General features: G+C 51.2%; 7 protein-coding genes across 7 annotated transcripts; 2 read left to right on the top strand and 5 right to left on the bottom strand.

The window, feature by feature from the left end:
• Window positions 1-152: 152 nt before the first annotated feature.
• On the bottom strand, window positions 153-584 carry BDW70DRAFT_155109 (L-rhamnose mutarotase; the record flags this gene model as incomplete). Its single annotated transcript, XM_073739982.1, has 2 exons — window positions 153-373; window positions 461-584. 2 exons carry the CDS (start codon window positions 582-584, stop codon window positions 153-155), a joined length of 345 nt encoding a protein of 114 aa, XP_073601246.1.
• Window positions 585-700: 116 nt separating this feature from the next.
• On the bottom strand, window positions 701-2,921 carry BDW70DRAFT_3795 (MFS transporter). The gene is made up of 4 exons (XM_073743880.1): window positions 2,490-2,921; window positions 2,356-2,435; window positions 1,207-2,300; window positions 701-1,143 (listed from the first exon to the last, which is right to left on the bottom strand). Exons 1-4 carry the CDS (start codon window positions 2,655-2,657, stop codon window positions 962-964), a joined length of 1,524 nt encoding a protein of 507 aa, XP_073601247.1. The 5' UTR covers window positions 2,658-2,921; the 3' UTR covers window positions 701-961.
• Window positions 2,922-4,138: 1,217 nt separating this feature from the next.
• On the bottom strand, window positions 4,139-7,843 carry niiA (nitrite reductase niiA; the record flags this gene model as incomplete). Its single annotated transcript, XM_073739983.1, has 8 exons — window positions 4,139-5,141; window positions 5,189-5,346; window positions 5,394-5,866; window positions 5,913-6,115; window positions 6,167-6,777; window positions 6,829-7,368; window positions 7,455-7,605; window positions 7,668-7,843. The coding sequence occupies 8 exons, from the start codon at window positions 7,841-7,843 to the stop codon at window positions 4,139-4,141; spliced, it is 3,315 nt and encodes a 1,104-aa protein (XP_073601248.1).
• Window positions 7,844-8,768: 925 nt separating this feature from the next.
• niaD (nitrate reductase NiaD) lies at window positions 8,769-12,217 on the top strand. Its single transcript, XM_073743924.1, has 7 exons — window positions 8,769-9,379; window positions 9,445-9,544; window positions 9,594-9,852; window positions 9,920-10,155; window positions 10,208-10,431; window positions 10,498-11,121; window positions 11,173-12,217. Exons 1-7 carry the CDS (start codon window positions 9,097-9,099, stop codon window positions 12,084-12,086), a joined length of 2,640 nt encoding a protein of 879 aa, XP_073601249.1. The 5' UTR covers window positions 8,769-9,096; the 3' UTR covers window positions 12,087-12,217.
• On the bottom strand, window positions 12,218-15,389 carry BDW70DRAFT_165588 (tubulin gamma complex associated family protein). The gene is made up of 2 exons (XM_073741781.1): window positions 15,139-15,389; window positions 12,218-15,086 (listed from the first exon to the last, which is right to left on the bottom strand). The coding sequence occupies exons 1-2, from the start codon at window positions 15,257-15,259 to the stop codon at window positions 12,349-12,351; spliced, it is 2,859 nt and encodes a 952-aa protein (XP_073601250.1). The 5' UTR covers window positions 15,260-15,389; the 3' UTR covers window positions 12,218-12,348.
• An 85-nt stretch (window positions 15,390-15,474) lies between these two features.
• On the top strand, window positions 15,475-16,507 carry BDW70DRAFT_155114 (uncharacterized protein; the record flags this gene model as incomplete). The annotated part of the gene is made up of 4 exons (XM_073739984.1): window positions 15,475-15,652; window positions 15,710-15,855; window positions 15,916-16,105; window positions 16,173-16,507. 4 exons carry the CDS (start codon window positions 15,475-15,477, stop codon window positions 16,505-16,507), a joined length of 849 nt encoding a protein of 282 aa, XP_073601251.1.
• Window positions 16,508-16,700: 193 nt separating this feature from the next.
• On the bottom strand, window positions 16,701-18,520 carry BDW70DRAFT_4078 (isocitrate dehydrogenase (NAD(+)) IDH2). Its single transcript, XM_073743941.1, has 6 exons — window positions 18,275-18,520; window positions 18,144-18,209; window positions 17,900-17,986; window positions 17,722-17,844; window positions 16,953-17,672; window positions 16,701-16,898 (listed from the first exon to the last, which is right to left on the bottom strand). Exons 1-6 carry the CDS (start codon window positions 18,362-18,364, stop codon window positions 16,827-16,829), a joined length of 1,158 nt encoding a protein of 385 aa, XP_073601252.1. The 5' UTR covers window positions 18,365-18,520; the 3' UTR covers window positions 16,701-16,826.
• Between the last annotated feature and the right edge of the window lie 32 nt (window positions 18,521-18,552).

Raw genomic sequence — 18,552 nt, forward strand, 5'->3', positions numbered from 1 at the left:
GGCTTTAGGTGCCGGTCATCCTGAAGACCAGAACATTGCGAGACTAAACGCCTTCTTAACGGTCATATATTCCGACCATCCATGGTCAAAACTCCTTTGAGAAGAATACCAACAATACTATGTACAATACATGATCAGCTTTTTTTCCGCTATTACTCCGTATAGAACACCTCCTCTAAGACTTTCCACCACCCCGGCCCCTCCGCACTACTCACAGCCCCAGAAATAGGACTCTCCTGCATCCCATCCGTCATAGCCCACCACTCCCGCACCTTTGGATTTGCCCGCATCTTCTCCATGTCGCCCTCATAGTCATCCCCGACGTACTTGAACGTAGCAAAGAGCGTGCGCTCATTGTCGAAGAATATTGAGTCTGCCGCGTCCAATCGAACAATTAGCCCAACCACTGCTCATTTCCTCGTTTCCCGTCGAATGAGAAAGTAAAGGATAGGATACCCACAATCACGGATATTACATTCCTTGATCTGCTGCAGGACCTCGGGCCAAACGTTTGCATGGCATTCCTTGTATGCGGCGACGGCGGAAGGCTTGAGGTGCACAATTTGGGCGATGCGACGGGCCATTTTTCTTGCTCTTTCAATTTGCTTATCGGTTAATCAATCAACCTTTTATGTGATCTGGATTGAAGATATTTTGGGTGAAGGTCCAAGGGAGGGGGAAGATGAACGTTACCTCAGACCTAGATGTTGCCCCTCAGCTCGGGGAGTATTAGCCCGAGGATGGAGTGGGTAGTTAAGCCTGGAATTTATGCAGTTCCTCCAATGGCAAAATATATCAAGAAAGAAAAATAGAGTACGGGTATGAAGGTGGACATCAGGTATAGTCAAAATGCATGTCACAATCATCACTCAGTCTATAGTATATCATGGTATCATATCGCTAAACCAAACAGAACAAAACCGAACCTAAACGCCTCTTGAAAAACCAATCAAACGGTCAACTACTCCCTCATCTGACTTTTCGGCACAGGCCGAACCCAGGAGACAGAGATAAACACGGCCATGGAAATAACACCTAGAATCCAGATGCCGCGCGCGTAGTCGTGATGACTGTAGCGAAAGATGATCGCGAAGATGATACCGCCGAGGTTTCCGAACCCACCGACCATGCCGGAGACGATCCCTGTAACTGTTAGTTACTTGAATTCCTTTTTCAAAGTTGAGCGCAAAGTGGGAAAAAACATACCATTAGCATAAGGATGAACATGTGGCACAAGTGAAAATATTGCCCCATTACAAGACTCGAGAAAGAAGGCCAACCCGGCAGTAAGACCAAACATAGTCGCTTCAGACTTTGGATCTGAGAAACCCATTGCAATCATGAACGCACCCATGACAACACCTAAAAACGAGAGGAGGAGTTTCTTAGCCCAGGGCGTGTTCGTTTTCCGGTAAAGAAAATCTGCCAGAAATCCGCCTGCCGGACGACAGACAATGTTCAGGAACCCGAACATAGCGGCCCATTTACCGGTCTGTGTTTGGCCCATGTACGGGAAGTTCTTGTCATAATAGTCGCCCAGGATTGAGTTAATTGCGAGCTCAGACCCAAAGGAGCATGAGTAGGGGACTGCAACAGCCATCGTTGCGAGGCTGAAGATGACGTTAAAAGCTTCCTTGCGGGAGGGGGAGGCAACGGCGTCTGCGCGGAAGGCGTCGAGTTGGCCGATTGCCTGGGACTGAGGTTCTAGTGGAGTCTCGGTGCCTTTCTTTTCGACGTCGGGGATGGCGTACGCGATGATGGAAGGGGGTCCGGAGGGACGGGAGGACTGCGCACCGGAGCTAAGGTCGACAATATTGCCTTTAGATGCTGTCTGGGTATCCTCCTTCATCCAGATGTGCCGCTCGGACCATTTTCCAGTAGGGGTGTCATCGCAAGTGAAGAGCATGCCTAGGGCGGCGGCAACGATTAAGATAAAGGGGACGATGTAGGCGACGCGCCAGGCCTTGTGTGCGGGGAGTCCTTGGTCACGGACGAGGGAGTCGAAGATGGCCGGCATGACGAAGTATGTAATGCCGCCACCAGCGTTACCTAGACCGGCAGCTAGGGAGTTGGCTGTCCCAACAATACTCTTGTCGAAGAACCCCGTGCACCAGACTTGGCAGGGAACGAACGTGCCGCCGAGTATGCCGATGAAGAAGCGCAGGGCAATCAGTCCTTGGGGTGAGGTGACGAGACCGGCCATCGCGGTAGGAATGGAGCCCACTAGCAGTAGGCCGATGAAGACTAATCGAGGTCCGAAACGATCGCATAGGGGGCCACAGACAAGTCGAACTAGTAGTCTGATATAGGGTTAGGGCTGGCTCTGCTTCTTGTCCTTGTATGCAGGAAACTTACGTAGCTATTAAAGCAATGATGTTTGAGTTTGCAATTTGTGTTTGGGACATGTCGAGATCATCGCGGATAGTGACGGTCAACTGGCCTCATTGTTAGGATTCCTTCAGTGCGGGGTGTCGGAAGAATAGACTTACCAGAGGCGGGAAGGCATACCATGAGAGGAATGCAAGCATGAAGCCAAACCATGAGAAGAAGAAGACTCGGCCATATGTGTCAAATGGGTTCAGGACTGGAATGGTGAGGGCCTTTCTGTTGTTAGGGTTGACCTCAGGAGAGGCTACCAGCAGCTTGGCGAAGTCCATCTCTTCAACGACTTCGCCTGATCTGGTTGAATAAGGATGAAGTTGGAGCTAAACTCGACTTGTGGAAGAACGGATCGGCCGTGCTATTCTATACCTCCAGGATATATGGGAGTAACCAATAAGACGAATGATACTAGAAGAGAGGGAACTGCAGTTCATAGAGAGATATCAAATAGGCTAGACAATTGCTTGATTGTTATCCTGGGATAGCCAGATCAATGAGAGACGGGCCTGCTATATAAACAATAGGCACAATCATCAATCGGAAACGACTCATGTCTGACTGAAAAGGAAGTGTCATGTATCTCCCCGGGATATCAGCATGTCGTCAGGGCTAGGACACTCGGGAGCCAGCACAAGAATAGTCAGGCAGTAATCTATCAGGGTCCCGAACCCGATCAACGATTAGAAATGGCAACTCGAGTGATGTCTCCTTGGTATTCGTAACGAGAAAGCCGCGAGATTTATCAGACCAAATAGGCATGGCTGCCTTCAAACGGTGTTGGTCCGCACCCACTCAGCGAGCTTCATGGGAGTGCTGGCCCGTGGGAGTGTCAAAGCCATGCCGCATATTCCGCAGGCTAATAGTCAGCGGAGGAGACAAGGCCGTCAGCATGGATGTGGTGTGGCTGAGGATGGAGCTGACCGCTATCAACGACATCGAGATAAGAAAAGTATATGACCCACAGACCGGATCTTCACCTCGCACAGAGTTTTAGCCTTCCGATAAGGCAATCCGGCCTTTTCGCAGTACAGACTCCGCGGGTATCTAGAAGCTGGAACCACACGGAACTGGCTGTTTTGGGTCGAGACTCGTCCATGTGGGCGTTGAGGACGCAGTAAAAAGCAACTTCCGTGCAGCTTTGACGTATACCTCGATATCAATGCATGAAGAATGACAAAGATGTCGACGATCTCCTCGGAACTGCAGGTTCAAGTGTTGAATTGTTTGTTGTTCATCAACTGTAAGTATGTGCTGACGGCTCCACGGGGACCGTTCCGGTGCCTGTTTTGTGTGCCATGATGATGACGGTGGTCTCTTGAGAACAAGAAATCATGAACCAGAGTTAAATTGGCTCCGCGGAGATCTTAAGACGCAAATGGGCCCTTTTCTAGGGGTGTTATCGGGGCAGATGGAGGATTGCGGAGGGAAAATGGGTCTGGCTGCGTCGAAGAGATAACAACCTCACCAACCAATCACGTAGAGTTTACTCATCAAGGTTATTGGCCTCAGGCATCAACAACATCAGGCCCTACTCTGTTCTCTGCAAAGCACAGAGAAGCATTTATGTAGCGAGGCAATTCAACTTATGTAGGCAGCGTTCTAAGGCTGTTACCAATTCGAGTATAGTATAATCATAGATTGTTTTCAACGCTAGGTATAATGCATAGAACCGCCTGAATCAAAAAAAAACGCCATGCAAAACCAATAAGCATGCCCACCGTACTAATATCACATCGTAAAACGTATCCGCGCCAGTCTACCAGTCTATCGTGTTTGAAGGAGACCGAACCGGCTTGCTGCCCTCGATTCCCTTGGCACCGGCTCTCTTCCCTTTCATCCCGCTATACTTCTTGTCATACGCCTCAAACGGGTCCACAGCTTCACCCTTCTTCACCTTCCACTTTTCCGTCCCAAGGACGGAGTCCAGCTCCTCAATTGGTGGAAGCTTCATGTAAATCCAGCCATCCTCCCGCTCCTCGACCGGGAACGTGGCAATATTCATTGCCTCATCGTTTTGGCAACGGCCCGCCTGCTCGCCGTTGAGTTCGAAGTTCCGCTTGTGGTACGGACACGATACCCAGTATTTGCCGTTGTCGTCGTCGCCAATCAGACCGTCGGACAAGACGAAGGTTCGCTTGTGAGGGCACATTTGTTGTGTAGCGTAGTACTTGCCTTTGACCTTGAAAATGGCCAATTGGGTATCACCGCGCTTGATATTGGCGGACGAGATTGCAGGTGGGCCGTCGGAGAAATAGTCAGCCTTGATCACGGGCTGCCACGAGAGGCTGGACCATTGGTGACCCTTGAAGTCTTCGTTGGCTCCGTCCTTGGGCCAGTAAGTCGGGCGCATTTGCTCGCGCTCCTTAACAATCTCCACGTTCTCGACCGTCTCGTCAGTGTTGGCGAACTGTTGGAAGTACTTGCGACGTTTGGGATTTCTGACTGTCTCGGTCCATTCGCAGAAGTAGCTGTCAACCAGTTCCTGCATTTGACGCTCCATCTCTGCTGCTATTCCGAGTTTGTCATTGAGGACGACGTCTTTGAGGTAGTCAATGCCGCCCGGAAGGCTCTCGAGCCATCTCGCCGTTCGCTGGAGTTTGTCTGCAGTTCTAATGTAGAATATCACGTAGCGATCCAGGATCGGAATCACCTCCTCAGGTGGTACATCCTTGGCAAGTAACTCTGAATGACGGGGTTTGGCACCTCCGTTGCCACCAACGAAGATATTGAATCCCTTTTCGGTAGCAATAAGACCAAAGCTATTCACGTTAGCGGCGCTTTTATTAAACAATGAAACGTTGCTCACTCCTTGTTTTGCGCTTCGGCACACTCTCGGACGCAGCCAGAGACAGCACCCTTGAACTTGTGTGGAGCTCGGATACTCTTATACCGTTGCTCCAGTCGAATAGCCATTCCAACGCTGTCTCCGACGCCGAATCGGCACCAGGTTGTTCCAACACAACTCTGAATTCCGTTAGCGCGGTTTGCATTGGCCTAAGGATAAATCTCACCTTGACTGTTCGGAGTGACTTGGCGTACGCATGGCCACTCTCCAGACCGGCATCGACGAGCTCAGTCCAAATATCGAGTAGATCCTGCTTCTTGGCACCAAACATATCGATACGCTGACCACCTGTGATCTTGCAGTACAGATTGTACTTCTTGGCCACCTGCCCAATTGCAATCAACTTGTCGGCTGTGATTTCACCTCCAGGAACTCGGGGGACAACCGAGAAAGTCCCGTTTCTCTGAATGTTGGCAAGGAATCTATCGTTGGTCTCTTGTAGTTCGTGATATTCTTTGTCCATAAGGTGGGGGTTGAAGAGACTGGAGAGGATAGACGCAATCGCCGGCTTACAGATCTCACATCCTAGCGAGTCTGGGCATTTCCCAACCGACTTCATCACATCGTCAAAGGTCCTTAGTTGACGGATGGCTATGACATTATAAAGGTCCGCCCGCGAGTATGGAATATGGACGCACACTGCACAAGATTAGCGATAAAACAGAAACTGGGCCGAAGCACATACGGTTGTTTGAGACTTCTTGGCCCATGTCCAGCATGGTTCTGTTGAAGATGGACTGCACAAGAGGCATACAGCCACCACAGCCCGTTCCTGCCTTTGTGCATGACTTAACGTCTGCTATCGTCTTGCAAGAGCCGCTCTTGACGCTCTCTACCACGTCGCCCTTGGTCACATTGTGACACGAGCAAATCTGAGTGCTGTCATCACTTTGGACCTGTCAGTGAACGAGCGGCTGTGCAACTTGACATAGAACTTACAGATCGTCTGCATTTTCTTCTCCACCGCTCTGGGCACCCAAGATGAATTCACTGGGTGGTACTTCCAGAGGCTTCTGTGACTTCACCATCTGATTCAGCTTGACATAGTCCTTGGTATCGCCAATCATCATACCGCCAAGAAGGTATTTCCCATCCATGGTAAACAGGTACTTCTTGTAGACTCCGCCAAATGGGTCCCTATACGTGAGGGCCTTGACCTGAGGTTCTTCTTCACGGTTAGGGTCTGCAGCTCCAATAGATTCGGCGGACGGTCGTTGGCCCGGAAGGAATTTCGGTCCATCTCTGTCGGCAAAAAAGTCACCAAAACTGGCAACATCGACTCCTAATAGCTTGAGTTTGGTGCTCAGGTCCGGCCTGTTGAATCTCTTCGGCTCCTTGTCCGGGTTCGTCAAGTTGAATGATAGCACATCGGCCATCTCAATACCGGGAGCAATAATACCAAATGTCTGGTTTTCCCAGCTAGCACACTCGCCAATGGCGTAAATGTCGTCAACCGATGTTCGCAAGCTTTCGTCAATGACGAAGCCGCCACGCTTGGCGCATTGAATACCGGCGCTTGCTCCCAGCTCGTCTCGCGGTCGAATGCCAATCTGTAGTTAAATCAGCACCATACAACCAGGATGAAAGTCTTGGAAGCATACGGCAAAACAGATACAGCAACAGTCAAGCTCCTGGCCGTCCTCGAAGAGAATACCAGTCACATTGTTGTCGTCATCAGTATGAATCTTAGCCACCCGTTTCTCGTGGAGCACCTCCAAACCGAGGTCTCTGATCTTCTTGGTCACCAGGGAACCGGCATCGCCATCCAGCTGTCTGGCCAGCACCCATTTGTTGCGGTCTATTAATTTGACACTGCCAAAGTTTTCGAGATCTGTCATGGCCTTGGCGGCTTCAAGGCCGAGTAAACCGCCTCCCACTGTGACACCGGTTTGGCCCTTGTGATTGGACGCAAACTCCATGAGCCGTTCAAGGTCGGAGATGGTACGATAAACAAAGATCCCCTTGGCATCATGGCCAGGCGTGCTAGTAGGAAGCACGGCGTCTGACCCAGTAGCGAGAACAAGGATATCGTACGAAACAATGTCACCGGTCGAGGTCTTGACAGTTTTCTGTTGAGGGAAAACATCGGTCACTCGGGTATTGAGGTAGTAGTCGAACGATCGGTCCTTGAATGAGCCGTACTGCATAAAGCACATTATCAGCTGAGCACACTCCAAGCCATGGACCACGCCCCGGACTACGCCTGGACTACGCCCGGACCACTTACCCATTCTTTCGGGTTCAGATATAGATCTTCGATCTTGCGGTGCTCGAAGTACGACGACAGACCTACACGGTTGTAGGCAATATGCGGCTCTTCTCCAATCACGACGATATCGTACTTGCGTCTCTCTGAATCGAGCTTGACGAGTTTCTCACTAAACCAATCCAGTCAGCCTCAACATAGATATTACAATATCACAGCCCGCACTGCACATACATGAATGCAACGGCGACCATGCCTAACCCCACGACGACGATCTTCTGCCGCCTGTTGGGGTCTTGGTCAAAGTCCGCTCGAAGTGTGGTAGGGTCGACTCCGTCGATAATAGGGATGCCATTGTGAGCACTGGCAGTGACAGTCTCGCCGTTCCGGGGACCGTCCAGCAACGGCATGATGGCGGGCGCGGTGATTGAGCAGGGGGTCTGAGAAAACACAAGTCCCAAAAGAGCCGGCCGCGGGCGACGCTGCCAGCTTCATATAGCGGGAATCCATAGTGTGGCACAACGAGTCACCAAACGCCTTGGTGACTGTATCTCCGTGGCATCGGAGCATGAGATAATTAAATGGGCCAATGGCTATGTGGTAACACGCAAATCAGCGATCTCGCAATGGACGACCGTCATCGATATTGAACGCCACGAGAAACGGGGGTTCAGGATCTGGAGTGTGGCTAGAGCCGTTTGACGATAATGAGCCGGCGATAAGCATGAGGTTTGGCGCTGTCATTGTTGGTGGATGTGGATCATGGTGGATGGCTTCCATGCACTGCCTGAATTTCCGCGGAGTTGGGCTGGAGATCGAATGATGATGTTTGGAAGTCTGGCCACGGCTCAGGGCCGGCTTCTGATTGGCCAGTATGGTGCCATGATCTACCGCCTTCTTCCCACCAGAGATAAGAGATTCCGAGGCTCTGATTGGCCAGCGAATCAACGATAATCAAGCCCTATCTCTATCTATGAGACACGATCGAGGGTCATCGGAATTGCCAAAAAGCGCCGGTGAAATCATTTAAATATTACATCGACTCTGAGTAATAGCCATTGATCATATTCTGGACAGTCTTTAGTCCCCGGAAGATTCAGGATCGCATAGGTGGCAGCAGTGACTGCAAACTATGAGCGGACTCCTACCCAGATACGCTCACGCCATTACAGAACCCTATTGCCACTAGATGACAGTACGAGCCTCTGACCCTCTGGTTTGCCGTTGGCCCGGGCTATGGTATCCTTGCTGTATTCTTACTGTGTATAGTACTGGTCAGGGCTAGCACTTGCAGCCGGTTCGCGGCCCGCGGAGATGGAGCCCTGAAGTGGATCGTGGGATCCAGCATATTGCCTGCTGTCCTGAGAATTAGAAACTGAAAATACTCTGTTTCTCCGAGGCTGGAGAGGCAGCGGGCGGCTGCCAATTGTATTTCGTCTTATTTTGGCTCGATTTGTCTTGATTTGTCTTATTTCGTCTGTTTTCGTCTCATTTCGTCAGATCCCGCCGGCCTTTGTATTTGATGAACTACATATCCCCCACGTCAGCCTGGGGCCAGAACCCGTGCCCTATACTATCTAGTCGACCTTGATCTGGCATATTTACCAGTTCGTGCCGTGGACGCAGCGAGCTTTTCAGTAATCTGTACCTTTATACTATTTTCATGTCCCATACTCTCACAATGTCTACAACCGTCACGCAAGTGCGGACGGGTTCAATACCCAAGACTCTCAAGACTTCCCAGATCAGAGTCGAAGAGCAGGAGATCACAGAGCTCGATACTGCAGATATCCCTTTACCTCCTCCTTCGAAAGAACCAACCGAGGTTCTAAGTCTAGATAAAACTACACCAGATAGCCATGTCCCACGAGATCCCCGGCTCATCCGGCTCACTGGCGTTCACCCTTTCAATGTCGAGCCTCCATTGACAACGCTCTTTCAGGAAGGTACGCTCTATAGGTCTATGATCTATCTTTGCGCTGTCTTGGAATCGAAAAGCTTACAGTCTTAGGCTTCTTGACGCCTCCTGAGTTATTCTACGTCCGGAATCATGGCCCAGTGCCCCATGTCCGCGACGAAGACATTCCCAACTGGGAACTTCGCATTGAAGGGTCCGTCAGTCTCGTTTCAGCTTGTGAACTACTCCCTGACAAGTGCTAGGCTCGTAGAAAAGCCCATCACCCTCAGCTTCAAGCAGATCCTGCAGAATTATGATCAGATCACAGCCCCTATCACATTAGTATGTGCCGGCAACAGACGGAAAGAGCAAAACACAGTACGGAAATCGAAAGGCTTCTCATGGGGCTCGGCCGCTCTGTCTACTGCACTCTTCACCGGGCCCATGATGGCCGATATTATAAAGAGCGCCAGGCCCCTGCGAAGAGCAAAGTATGTCTGCATGGAGGGTGCCGATAAATTGGTATGTTTGCATGAATGAAGCCCTGTCCAGGAGGATTAGGGTTAGTTGGTCCGTCTAACGTTTACAGCCGAACGGAAATTACGGGACATCCATCAAACTCAACTGGGCCATGGACCCAAATAGGGGCATTATGCTCGCGCACAAGATGAACGGCGAAGACCTTAGACCAGACCACGGCCGTCCGCTGAGGGCCGTCGTACCGGGCCAGATTGGAGGGCGCAGTGTCAAGTGGTTGAAGAAGCTTATCATCACCGATGCGCCCAGCGATAACTGGTACCATATTTACGACAACAGGGTGCTACCGTACGTCTCATCTCGTTGACTGTTATTCCTCACTAATACTAATACTCTGCAGTACAATGGTCACGCCAGATATGTCTTCTCAAGACCCGTCATGGTGGCGCGATGAACGCTACGCCATCTACGATCTGAACGTCAATTCCGCCGCCGTCTATCCCCAGCACAAGGAAACGCTCGATCTGGTCACCGCGAGGCCGTTCTACACAGCAAAGGGGTATGCCTATGCCGGCGGCGGACGAAGAATAACCCGTGTCGAGATCTCGCTGGATAAGGGCAAATGTACGCTTCGTAACTACCAAGCCCACAAATCTGCATCCCGTTGAATCCACTGCTAAAATCTTACAGCATGGCGCCTAGCGCGGATTGAATACGCCGAAGACAAATACCGCGACTTCGAAGGCACGCTCTATGGCGGCCGCGTCGACATGGCCTGGCGAGAAACCTGCTTCTGTTGGTCCTTCTGGTCCCTCGATATCCCCGTCTCCGAACTCGCAAACAGCGATTCCCTACTCGTCCGCGCAATGGACGAAGCACTCAGTCTCCAGCCAAAGGACATGTACTGGTCTGTCCTTGGTATGATGAACAACCCTTGGTTCCGGGTCAAGATCACCAATGAGAACGGGCGGTTGCTCTTTGAGCATCCGACTGATATCACTGGCTCGAGCGGGTGGATGGAACAAATCAAGAAAGCAGGAGGCGACCTGACAAATGGGAACTGGGGCGAGAGGCAGGAGGGTGAGGAGCCTGTTGAAGCGGAGCCTGTGGTCGAGGTCAATATGAAGAAGGAGGGTGTGACGAGGATGATTGATCTCGAGGAGTTCAAGAAGAACTCGTCGGACGAGAAGCCCTGGTTTGTCGTCAACGGGGAGGTATATGATGGCACAGCATTCCTTGAGGGACACCCCGGCGGAGCTCAGAGTATCATCTCGGCTGCTGGAACGGATGCTTCTGAGGAGTTCCTCGAAATCCGTAAGTTCTCTCACACTGGCCTCTATTATGTCCCTTCTAACGTCATGATAGACAGCGAAACTGCCAAAAAGATGATGCCAGACTACCATATCGGCACCCTCGACAAAGCCTCCCTCGAAGCTCTCCGAAAGGGCAACGCAGACACCACAGACTCATCCAGCTCACCCCGCCCTACTTTCCTTACCCCCAAAGCCTGGACAAAAGCCACTCTGACGCAGAAAACATCCGTCTCCTCAGACACGCACATATTCACTCTCTCCCTTGAGCACCCATCCCAAGCTCTCGGCCTCCCAACGGGCCAGCACCTGATGCTCAAAACCCCCGACCCAAAGTCCTCGAGCTCAGGCAGCGTCATCCGCTCGTACACCCCGATATCACCAGCTGATCAGCTGGGAACGGTCGACATTCTCATCAAAATTTACGCCGAGACACCCACCACCCCCGGCGGCAAGATGACAACAGCCCTGGATGCCCTGCCGCTCGGTTCCGTCATCGAATGTAAGGGTCCTACTGGGCGTTTCGAGTATCTAGACCGCGGAAGGGTTCTTATCAGTGGGAAGGAAAGATTTGTCAGGTCTTTCGTCATGATCTGTGGCGGGACGGGCATCACGCCTGTCTTCCAGGTCCTTAGGGCTGTTATGCAAGATGAACAGGATGAAACGAAATGTGTCCTGCTTGATGGAAACCGGCTAGAGGAAGATATTTTGCTGAAGAAGGAGCTAGACGAATTCGAGGCTTTGGACGGGAAGAAAGAGAAGTGCAAAATTGTGCATACACTGACAAAGGGGGGAGAAAAGTGGACCGGGCGGAGGGGACGTATTGATGAAGAATTGATTAAGCAGCATGCTGGGACACCGGACGGGGAGACGATGGTTTTGGTTTGCGGGCCTGAGGCGATGGAGAAGGCTTCAAAGAAGATCCTACTGTCGTTGGGTTGGAAAGAGGAGAACCTTCATTACTTCTAAACGGATTTTCCATAGGTTTGGGTTTGTATTTTGGCGTTGGAACGGACTGGGTATGGTATTTCTTTTGGATATATGATATGATATGTACACGGCCGTAATCCTTTAACTTTTATACAATCATAGAGATGCACGTTGCACATTTCAACACGCTACGATCACAATCTCGAAGATTGTTCCGCAAGTACCAGATCATGAGAGCATTTGCATTCCCTTTCAGGCAGCGGAGAGTAGGCCATCCTGGAAACAAGGCGGCCACTGTTGACTAGTAATACCTCGTCATATCCAACCTCACCAGAAGATGATCAAACACGTTCGCAGACCCACCTCTCGCCGCGAAAGCCATCCCGACCCTTCCGGCACCCAATGCCTTTGATGACGATGCCACCGGCCCCCTCGCACCATCTAGGCTACGTAAATACCCAACAAAAGCGGCCATTTGCTTCCTAAACACTGCATACAACCGCTTAACCATGGCTTCACTTTCGTGCCTCACGCCATGCGTCCCATCCATGCGCGACAGAGGCGCAAACCTCAGAATCGTGTCGAATATCCCTTCTAGCAGCCTTGCAACTTCGGTCTGTCGTTTGGTTAGAAAGAGCGCGAAGAGCATCTGGTCTAGGGTGTCCTCGTGGTACGCTCGCAATTTAGGAATGGAATGGGCTGCTTCGATGGTTGCGTCGATATCGCCGCGGTCTAGGCATGCCTCGATTTGAGAGAGGGTATCCCGGAAGTGCTGCCAGGTGGAACCGACGGCGAGATGGAAGAAGTAGTCGCTGAGGGCGAGGATGAAGTGTTGGCTGTCTATACGGAATTTCTGGAGTAAATTGTGGGTGTCCCCTGAGAGGGAATTTCTGGCTGTTGAATCACGGATGAGGCCCTTGACGACCGAAACCATGCGGAGGAGGCGGAGAAGTTGTTTGAAGAGTTGGTCGTATTTCCTGAGAGAACGTTGGGTGATGATAACTTCTAGGACGTTTGATGGTTTGTATTGGAGGCAGAGGAAGTCCAGAGCTTCAATGGCGTTGGGGTTCTTGCACTTGGCAATTTCTACCTCTGTTAATTCGCGTATCGAGAAACTCAGTCCTCCAGGGAGTTCCTTCTCTTTCTCAAATTCAGGGTTCCCGGAGCCATCTGCATATTCGCCGCTATAGCATTCGTTGAGAATTCCCATCAGGACTAGGCGGAGCTCTGAACTTGCTGGGGGCCAAGTATCTCTACTACCCAGGCGTAGACCGGTGTGGACACCACTTCGTACGACACCGATCTTTCGTTCTCCGCTTTCCATTTCAGGGTCGAAGAGTGACTGGGAAAGGCGAGACATGAAATAGCCATCACCAAGGAGTTGGAAGCGCCATTGTAGCAACAAGTGATCTCTCAAATTGTGTTCCTTGAAAAGCAGATGGAGACAAGAGAAATCAATCAGTAGAGCTTGCGACGAGAGTAAAGGCGCAAGAGAAAGATAAAGTGAAGACGTTACTTCGGGGGCGAAGTTCGTCTCAGGCTTTCCAGACTGTTCTTCAACAGCATGATCAGCCTCGTTCAGAAGCTGGCCCAGTTTTGCCTTTTCCAGGGAGGCATCGTTGGCAAGTAAGCCAGTCATATGTTGAGCGTCATCAATGTCAAAAAGACTAAAAGCATCCGGAAGCTCTTTGGACTCGATGGTGTTAGGCTTCTCTATGTTTGATACGTGTTCAGACGGTCCATTCCGATTGTACTTGAGGACTTCCGCTCGGAGTCTGGCTTCGTAGTCACGGGCCTTCATTTGTATTCTTTCCAATTCAGCCCAGGTGCCAGCACAAGCAAGTTTCGGGCTGTCGATGCGTGCTTGTTCACCTGCGAGGGGATGATGCGGGTGATACCGTTTCAGCAGCCGGAGGCTGCGACCGCTCTCATAAATCAAGTATGCCTGATCGGGAGGGACGAAAGACGGCATCTGCTCTGGAAGATACGCGTACTCGTACCGTTCGTGAGACGAAATCCTGCCCTTGCCTTCACTCTTCTCAAGGGAAACGAAGCTCCTACCATTAGTCAATAATTCAATGGACGCCGACGTCTCTGGACGAAAGCCGATCCATGTTTCCACATAAGTAAGCCACGGCTGTGCGACCTTGAAAACAATCTCGCGGAAGAGACTTTCCATTTGTCCATAAATGTGGGCATAGTGTGCTGCCAATTTGAACACAGAGGAGATTATCCGAGCTTCTGAACCGGCCCTCTCCACAGCATCCATCATGTTCACTAGAACTCCTATCAGCTCAGCACATCGCTGGAATAGAGCTCTAATCTGAAGGACTGAGTTAATGTGCTTGAAGCTGCGGAGCAATTGCTTCTCCAAGGTGTAAACAATCACCGATGCAGCAGTGGAAAAAGCTGATAGCGCGCATGGCTCTGCTGCTGCAGTTGGCACCCTCCCGATGAATGTGCGAACGCGTTGCATATTATTTCCGCATTGTAGCATCTCGTTTATTATGCCGCCAAGCGCAAGAGCGCTGACGCCCGATATGCGGATATCCTTGACAACAGTTTCAAACTTCTGTTGTTGCTTGTTGAAGCGAAAGAGCATGGAGCTCCACCCTAAACCAACCCGAAACAATGACTTAAAAAAAACGTCGTTGCGCACTGTACATTTCGAATATCCGGCGTCTTCAGGCTTGATTTGGAGCTCAATTGCAGCGTCGAAGCCTGTTGCTCCAGACTCACTGAAGTATGCCGAAGCAGGCTCTCTGAACTGTCGGTCATGATATCTCTCCCACGATCTAGGCGCATTATTATGTTGCAGTGAGTCGATAGTCTCAATCTTCCAAAGATTATCAAACTCGTCACCAATATCTTGTGCTCTAGCGTTTGTTTCCTGTTTACCGCCACTTGACTCATCTGTCGTCGATTTTGCAAACACGCTCGGCTCGAAGAGGTCGGCTCCGAGAATGTCTAGCTTGTGCAATGCGGTGTCTTCCTTCTCAAAAAGATCAAACGGGGTCTTGAAAAAGCCCTCCGAGATGTCTATAAAGGAGTAAGAAAGTCAAATCTAGAGAGCCCAAGAAGTATCACGTACCAGGGAGCTTTTCGTCCCAGGGTAAAGACTCCAGCGGCTGTAGTGAATCTAAAGTGAACTTGGAGATACGCCATAGCCCATCGCTGGAGAACGGGTCTGCGCCATAGTCTTGATGTTCCATCGCAGCGACCCATGTTTAGTCAAAGCAAAACATCTCAATGAAGTCGCAACTGTCCGATTCCTTATCGATATTGAACAGCGCGTAGGGATCGCGAAGTCACGCGGCGCTAACCAGAGCCGGCCTAGCGTTTGGTCAGACCCAATACTCCTCATTTGCGGCGCTTGATCATTGAAGCAGTTGTGTCTTTGCGAAAGAACTTCCATTTTTTATAGGCAATGCCCCCAAGAAAGAAGCCCAAGCTCAATAATCATGGGGAGAATGCGCCGTCCCCTGCCAATACGTCGACGGAGGCCGCCGTCCAACGCACCCCGAGCTATGACCTAGTGACGGACCCATGGACTGATGAGCAGGAGACGGCGCTGCTCAAAGGGGTGGTCAAATGGAAGCCTGTTGGTGAGTCTCTTTGACAGTAAGTACCCAAACCAGCTCGCTAATAGGACTGATCACTAGGCATGCACAAGCATTTTCGAATGGTCGCCATATCGGAATTCATGAAAAGCCAGGGCTATGCGCCTTCGCATGCCGAACACACGCGAATACCGGGAATATGGAAAAAGTTAGGGACATTGTACAATCTGCCAGCGCTCGATGAGAGAGTATGTGGATGCGAACTATTCGCCGCAGTATGCCCCGTTTAACTCTTTGCCCGTTAACAGGAAGACTCTCTCATAACGGACGTTTCCGATGACGTCGACGGGAAGGAGGTATATTGCCCATTCGAACTTCCCGAGGATGAATACGGCGATTTGATGTTCGAAAGAAGGCTAGCAATGGAAGGATCGCCGTCTCCCGCTCCCAGTGGTCATCCAGAGTCGCGGAGAGGTAGCACCGTAGCTGACACAGACGGTTCGTTCCCAATGCGGTTACAGCACTCCATCGCTATCCTGATGAAGCTAACTACTAGTTAAATCAGAGCCGCGCTCATCACCAGTTCCCACTCGAGGCAGAAAGCCCGGCCGCGGCCGTCCCGCTGGACGGGGCACGCGGTCATCGCGTCTCCAAGTCGAGGTCGAGTCCCGCCAGGAAAGCTCCGAAATAGAAGACGAAGATGCGGAATCGGAGGAAGAGAACGAAGAGAGTGAAGAGGAGTCGAGCGATACAAAGGATGAAAGCGAGGAGGAGGATGCAGATGGGGATACTGGCAGCTCGCCAAATGGCCGGAGCACGCGGGCTCGAACAACTACATCCAGGCGAGGGCGTCGAAGAGGAGGTGGCGCCTCAAGGAGGGGTCGACGGCGACAGAATTGAAATGATTTTGTGGCTGATGCCTTTTCGATGTGAAAAATGTATCGATACCAGTAAGGACGCGGGCGTCCGGGTGCAGTGTGTTTAAGCTGGTTACATTGTTCAGCGATATGTTTTCCTGGTTGGGTTGTGTCTTGCTAAAGTAGGGATTGCATGTGGTATACGAACAATGCTACGAAAACTGAAAGTTGTGCAGATAATAAAAACTGAAATCTAGATTCATTTCAATACATATATAGTAGATCACTGCATTTGGTCTAATTCATTCATAGGCTAAAAAGGAACAAGAGAGGGATATAGTACAGGGAATTGACTGAATCCCTTACAGGCGCTTGATGATGGCGTCAGCATACTCGTGAGTCTTGGCCTTACCACCAAGGTCACCAGTGAGAGTCTACAAAGAAGTTAGTTACCGGTATCAAGGAAGTTATAGGTTGTCGATACGTACCTTGCCCTCAGCGAGAGTGTCGAAGATGGCCTTCTGGATGCGGCTAGCGTGCTCGTTGAGACCCATGTGCTGCAGCATCATGATGGAGCTGAGAAGCAGAGCAGTGGGGTTGGCAAGGCCCTTGCCAGCAATGTCGGGAGCAGAACCGTGAACAGCCTCGAAGATCGAGCACTCGTCACCAATGTTACCGGATGGGGTCAGACCAAGACCACCAATCAGACCGGCGCACATGTCGGAAAGAATGTCACCGTACAGGTTGGGCATGACGAGGACCTTGTCGTTGTAGGGGGTAGGGTCAGTCGTGATCTTCAGGCAAGAGTTGTCCAGCAGCTCCGCATCGAACTCGACATCGGGGAAGTCTTTAGCGACTTCACGGGCAGTGTTGAGGAAAAGACCGTCGGACATCTTCATGATCGTCGCCTTGTGCACGACACGGACCTTCTTCTTGTTGATAGAGCGAGCGTACTGGAAGGCGAAGCGCAGAACGCGCTCGGAAGCCTCCCGAGTGATGAGCTTGATGCTCTGGACAACGCCGTCAACGACAACGTGCTCAATTCCGGAGTATTCACCCTCAGTGTTTTCACGGATCAGGACGGTGTCGACATTGTCGTAGGGGGTCTTGTAACCAGCGACCGACCGGCAGGGACGCAGGTTGGCGAAGAGGTTGAAGGTACGACGAAGGGTAAGGTTCAGGGAAACGTGGCCCTTTCCAACGGGAGTCTGGACGTAATTTAGCAATGCGCTTTGCAACGGGGGTGGCTTTACGTACGGCAAGGGGACCCTTGAGCGCGACGTAGTTCTTGCGGACACTGTCAATCGCAGCATCGGGGATGGCGGTCTTTCCATCCTTGAGGATAGGGGTGACATCAACGGACTCCCACTTGATAGGGGCCTGCGGGCGACTTAGTAAAATATCGCAGCTAGACGACGACGAGAGGAAGCGTTACGTTTGCGGCGGAGAAGATATCCTTGACAGACTGGGAAATCTCGGGTCCAATGCCATCACCCTCGATCAGGGTGACCGTGTATTTTCCCTACAATCGAACAAATATCAGGTTAGCAGCAGTCCAAGAATAGGATATTGTCTCTCAGATTCGTTCATAGCATCGCCAGTTGAGAAATGGCCGATATTCGGAACAAAGCTGCAAGACTGAAAAAGAAAAAGAGAAGTGTCAAAATAGCGCAACATACATCAGAGCCCTTCTGTCCCTTGAACTTAGCAACCCGCTCGTCGGCAGCGGCGGAATAGCAGCGAAACTAAACAACAGTCAGTGATTTGACGAACACTTGACTTCATCGCAAGCGGAGGGCGCTGCATTTACCTGCAGACGAGTAGATGCAAGATTGGGGGCCACACGCGTTGAGCGCAGGCATTGGCGGGCAGGGGTAGCGAAGTTTCTGGCAGCAAACATTTTGACGGTACCCCAAAGTCAACGGCAATCAAAAGGACTGGAAGGTAGAAGAGAGGAGAGTGAAGGAGAGAAGAGAGGAAGCGGCGATAGACCTTGTGCGGGAAGAGGAAGAATGCTGATTGAAGTTTCGATCGGTACCGCCGCAGCCGATCCGACCGGGACGGAGCAGCACTGGTCTGACTTGGTCC

Source organism: Aspergillus foveolatus (genome assembly GCF_047715535.1).
Source record: "Aspergillus foveolatus strain CBS 279.81 unplaced genomic scaffold BDW70scaffold_1, whole genome shotgun sequence".
NCBI classification, from domain to species: Eukaryota; Fungi; Ascomycota; class Eurotiomycetes; order Eurotiales; family Aspergillaceae; genus Aspergillus; species Aspergillus foveolatus.

Excerpts from the sequence above, each read along its gene's own strand:
- BDW70DRAFT_3795 (XM_073743880.1), bottom strand. The coding sequence starts at position 2,657 with ATGGACTTCGCCAAGCTGCTGGTAGCCTCTCCTGAGGTCAACCCTAAC. Across the intron at positions 2,436-2,489 it reads GGTATGCCTTCCCGCCTCTG|TTGACCGTCACTATCCGCGA; the intron begins GTAAGTCTATTC and ends CAATGAGGCCAG. Across the intron at positions 2,301-2,355 it reads ATCATTGCTTTAATAGCTAC|ACTACTAGTTCGACTTGTCT; the intron begins GTAAGTTTCCTG and ends ACCCTATATCAG.
- niaD (XM_073743924.1), top strand. The coding sequence starts at position 9,097 with ATGTCCCATACTCTCACAATGTCTACAACCGTCACGCAAGTGCGGACG. Across the intron at positions 10,156-10,207 it reads TACGACAACAGGGTGCTACC|TACAATGGTCACGCCAGATA; the intron begins GTACGTCTCATC and ends AATACTCTGCAG. Across the intron at positions 11,122-11,172 it reads TGAGGAGTTCCTCGAAATCC|ACAGCGAAACTGCCAAAAAG; the intron begins GTAAGTTCTCTC and ends ACGTCATGATAG.
- BDW70DRAFT_165588 (XM_073741781.1), bottom strand. The coding sequence starts at position 15,259 with ATGGAACATCAAGACTATGGCGCAGACCCGTTCTCCAGCGATGGGCTA. Across the intron at positions 15,087-15,138 it reads CTGGGACGAAAAGCTCCCTG|ACATCTCGGAGGGCTTTTTC; the intron begins GTACGTGATACT and ends ACTCCTTTATAG.
- BDW70DRAFT_4078 (XM_073743941.1), bottom strand. The coding sequence starts at position 18,364 with ATGTTTGCTGCCAGAAACTTCGCTACCCCTGCCCGCCAATGCCTGCGC. Across the intron at positions 18,210-18,274 it reads TTGCATCTACTCGTCTGCAG|TTTCGCTGCTATTCCGCCGC; the intron begins GTAAATGCAGCG and ends ACTGTTGTTTAG. Across the intron at positions 16,899-16,952 it reads ACACTCTCGCTGAGGGCAAG|ACTCTCACTGGTGACCTTGG; the intron begins GTACGTATCGAC and ends ACTTCTTTGTAG.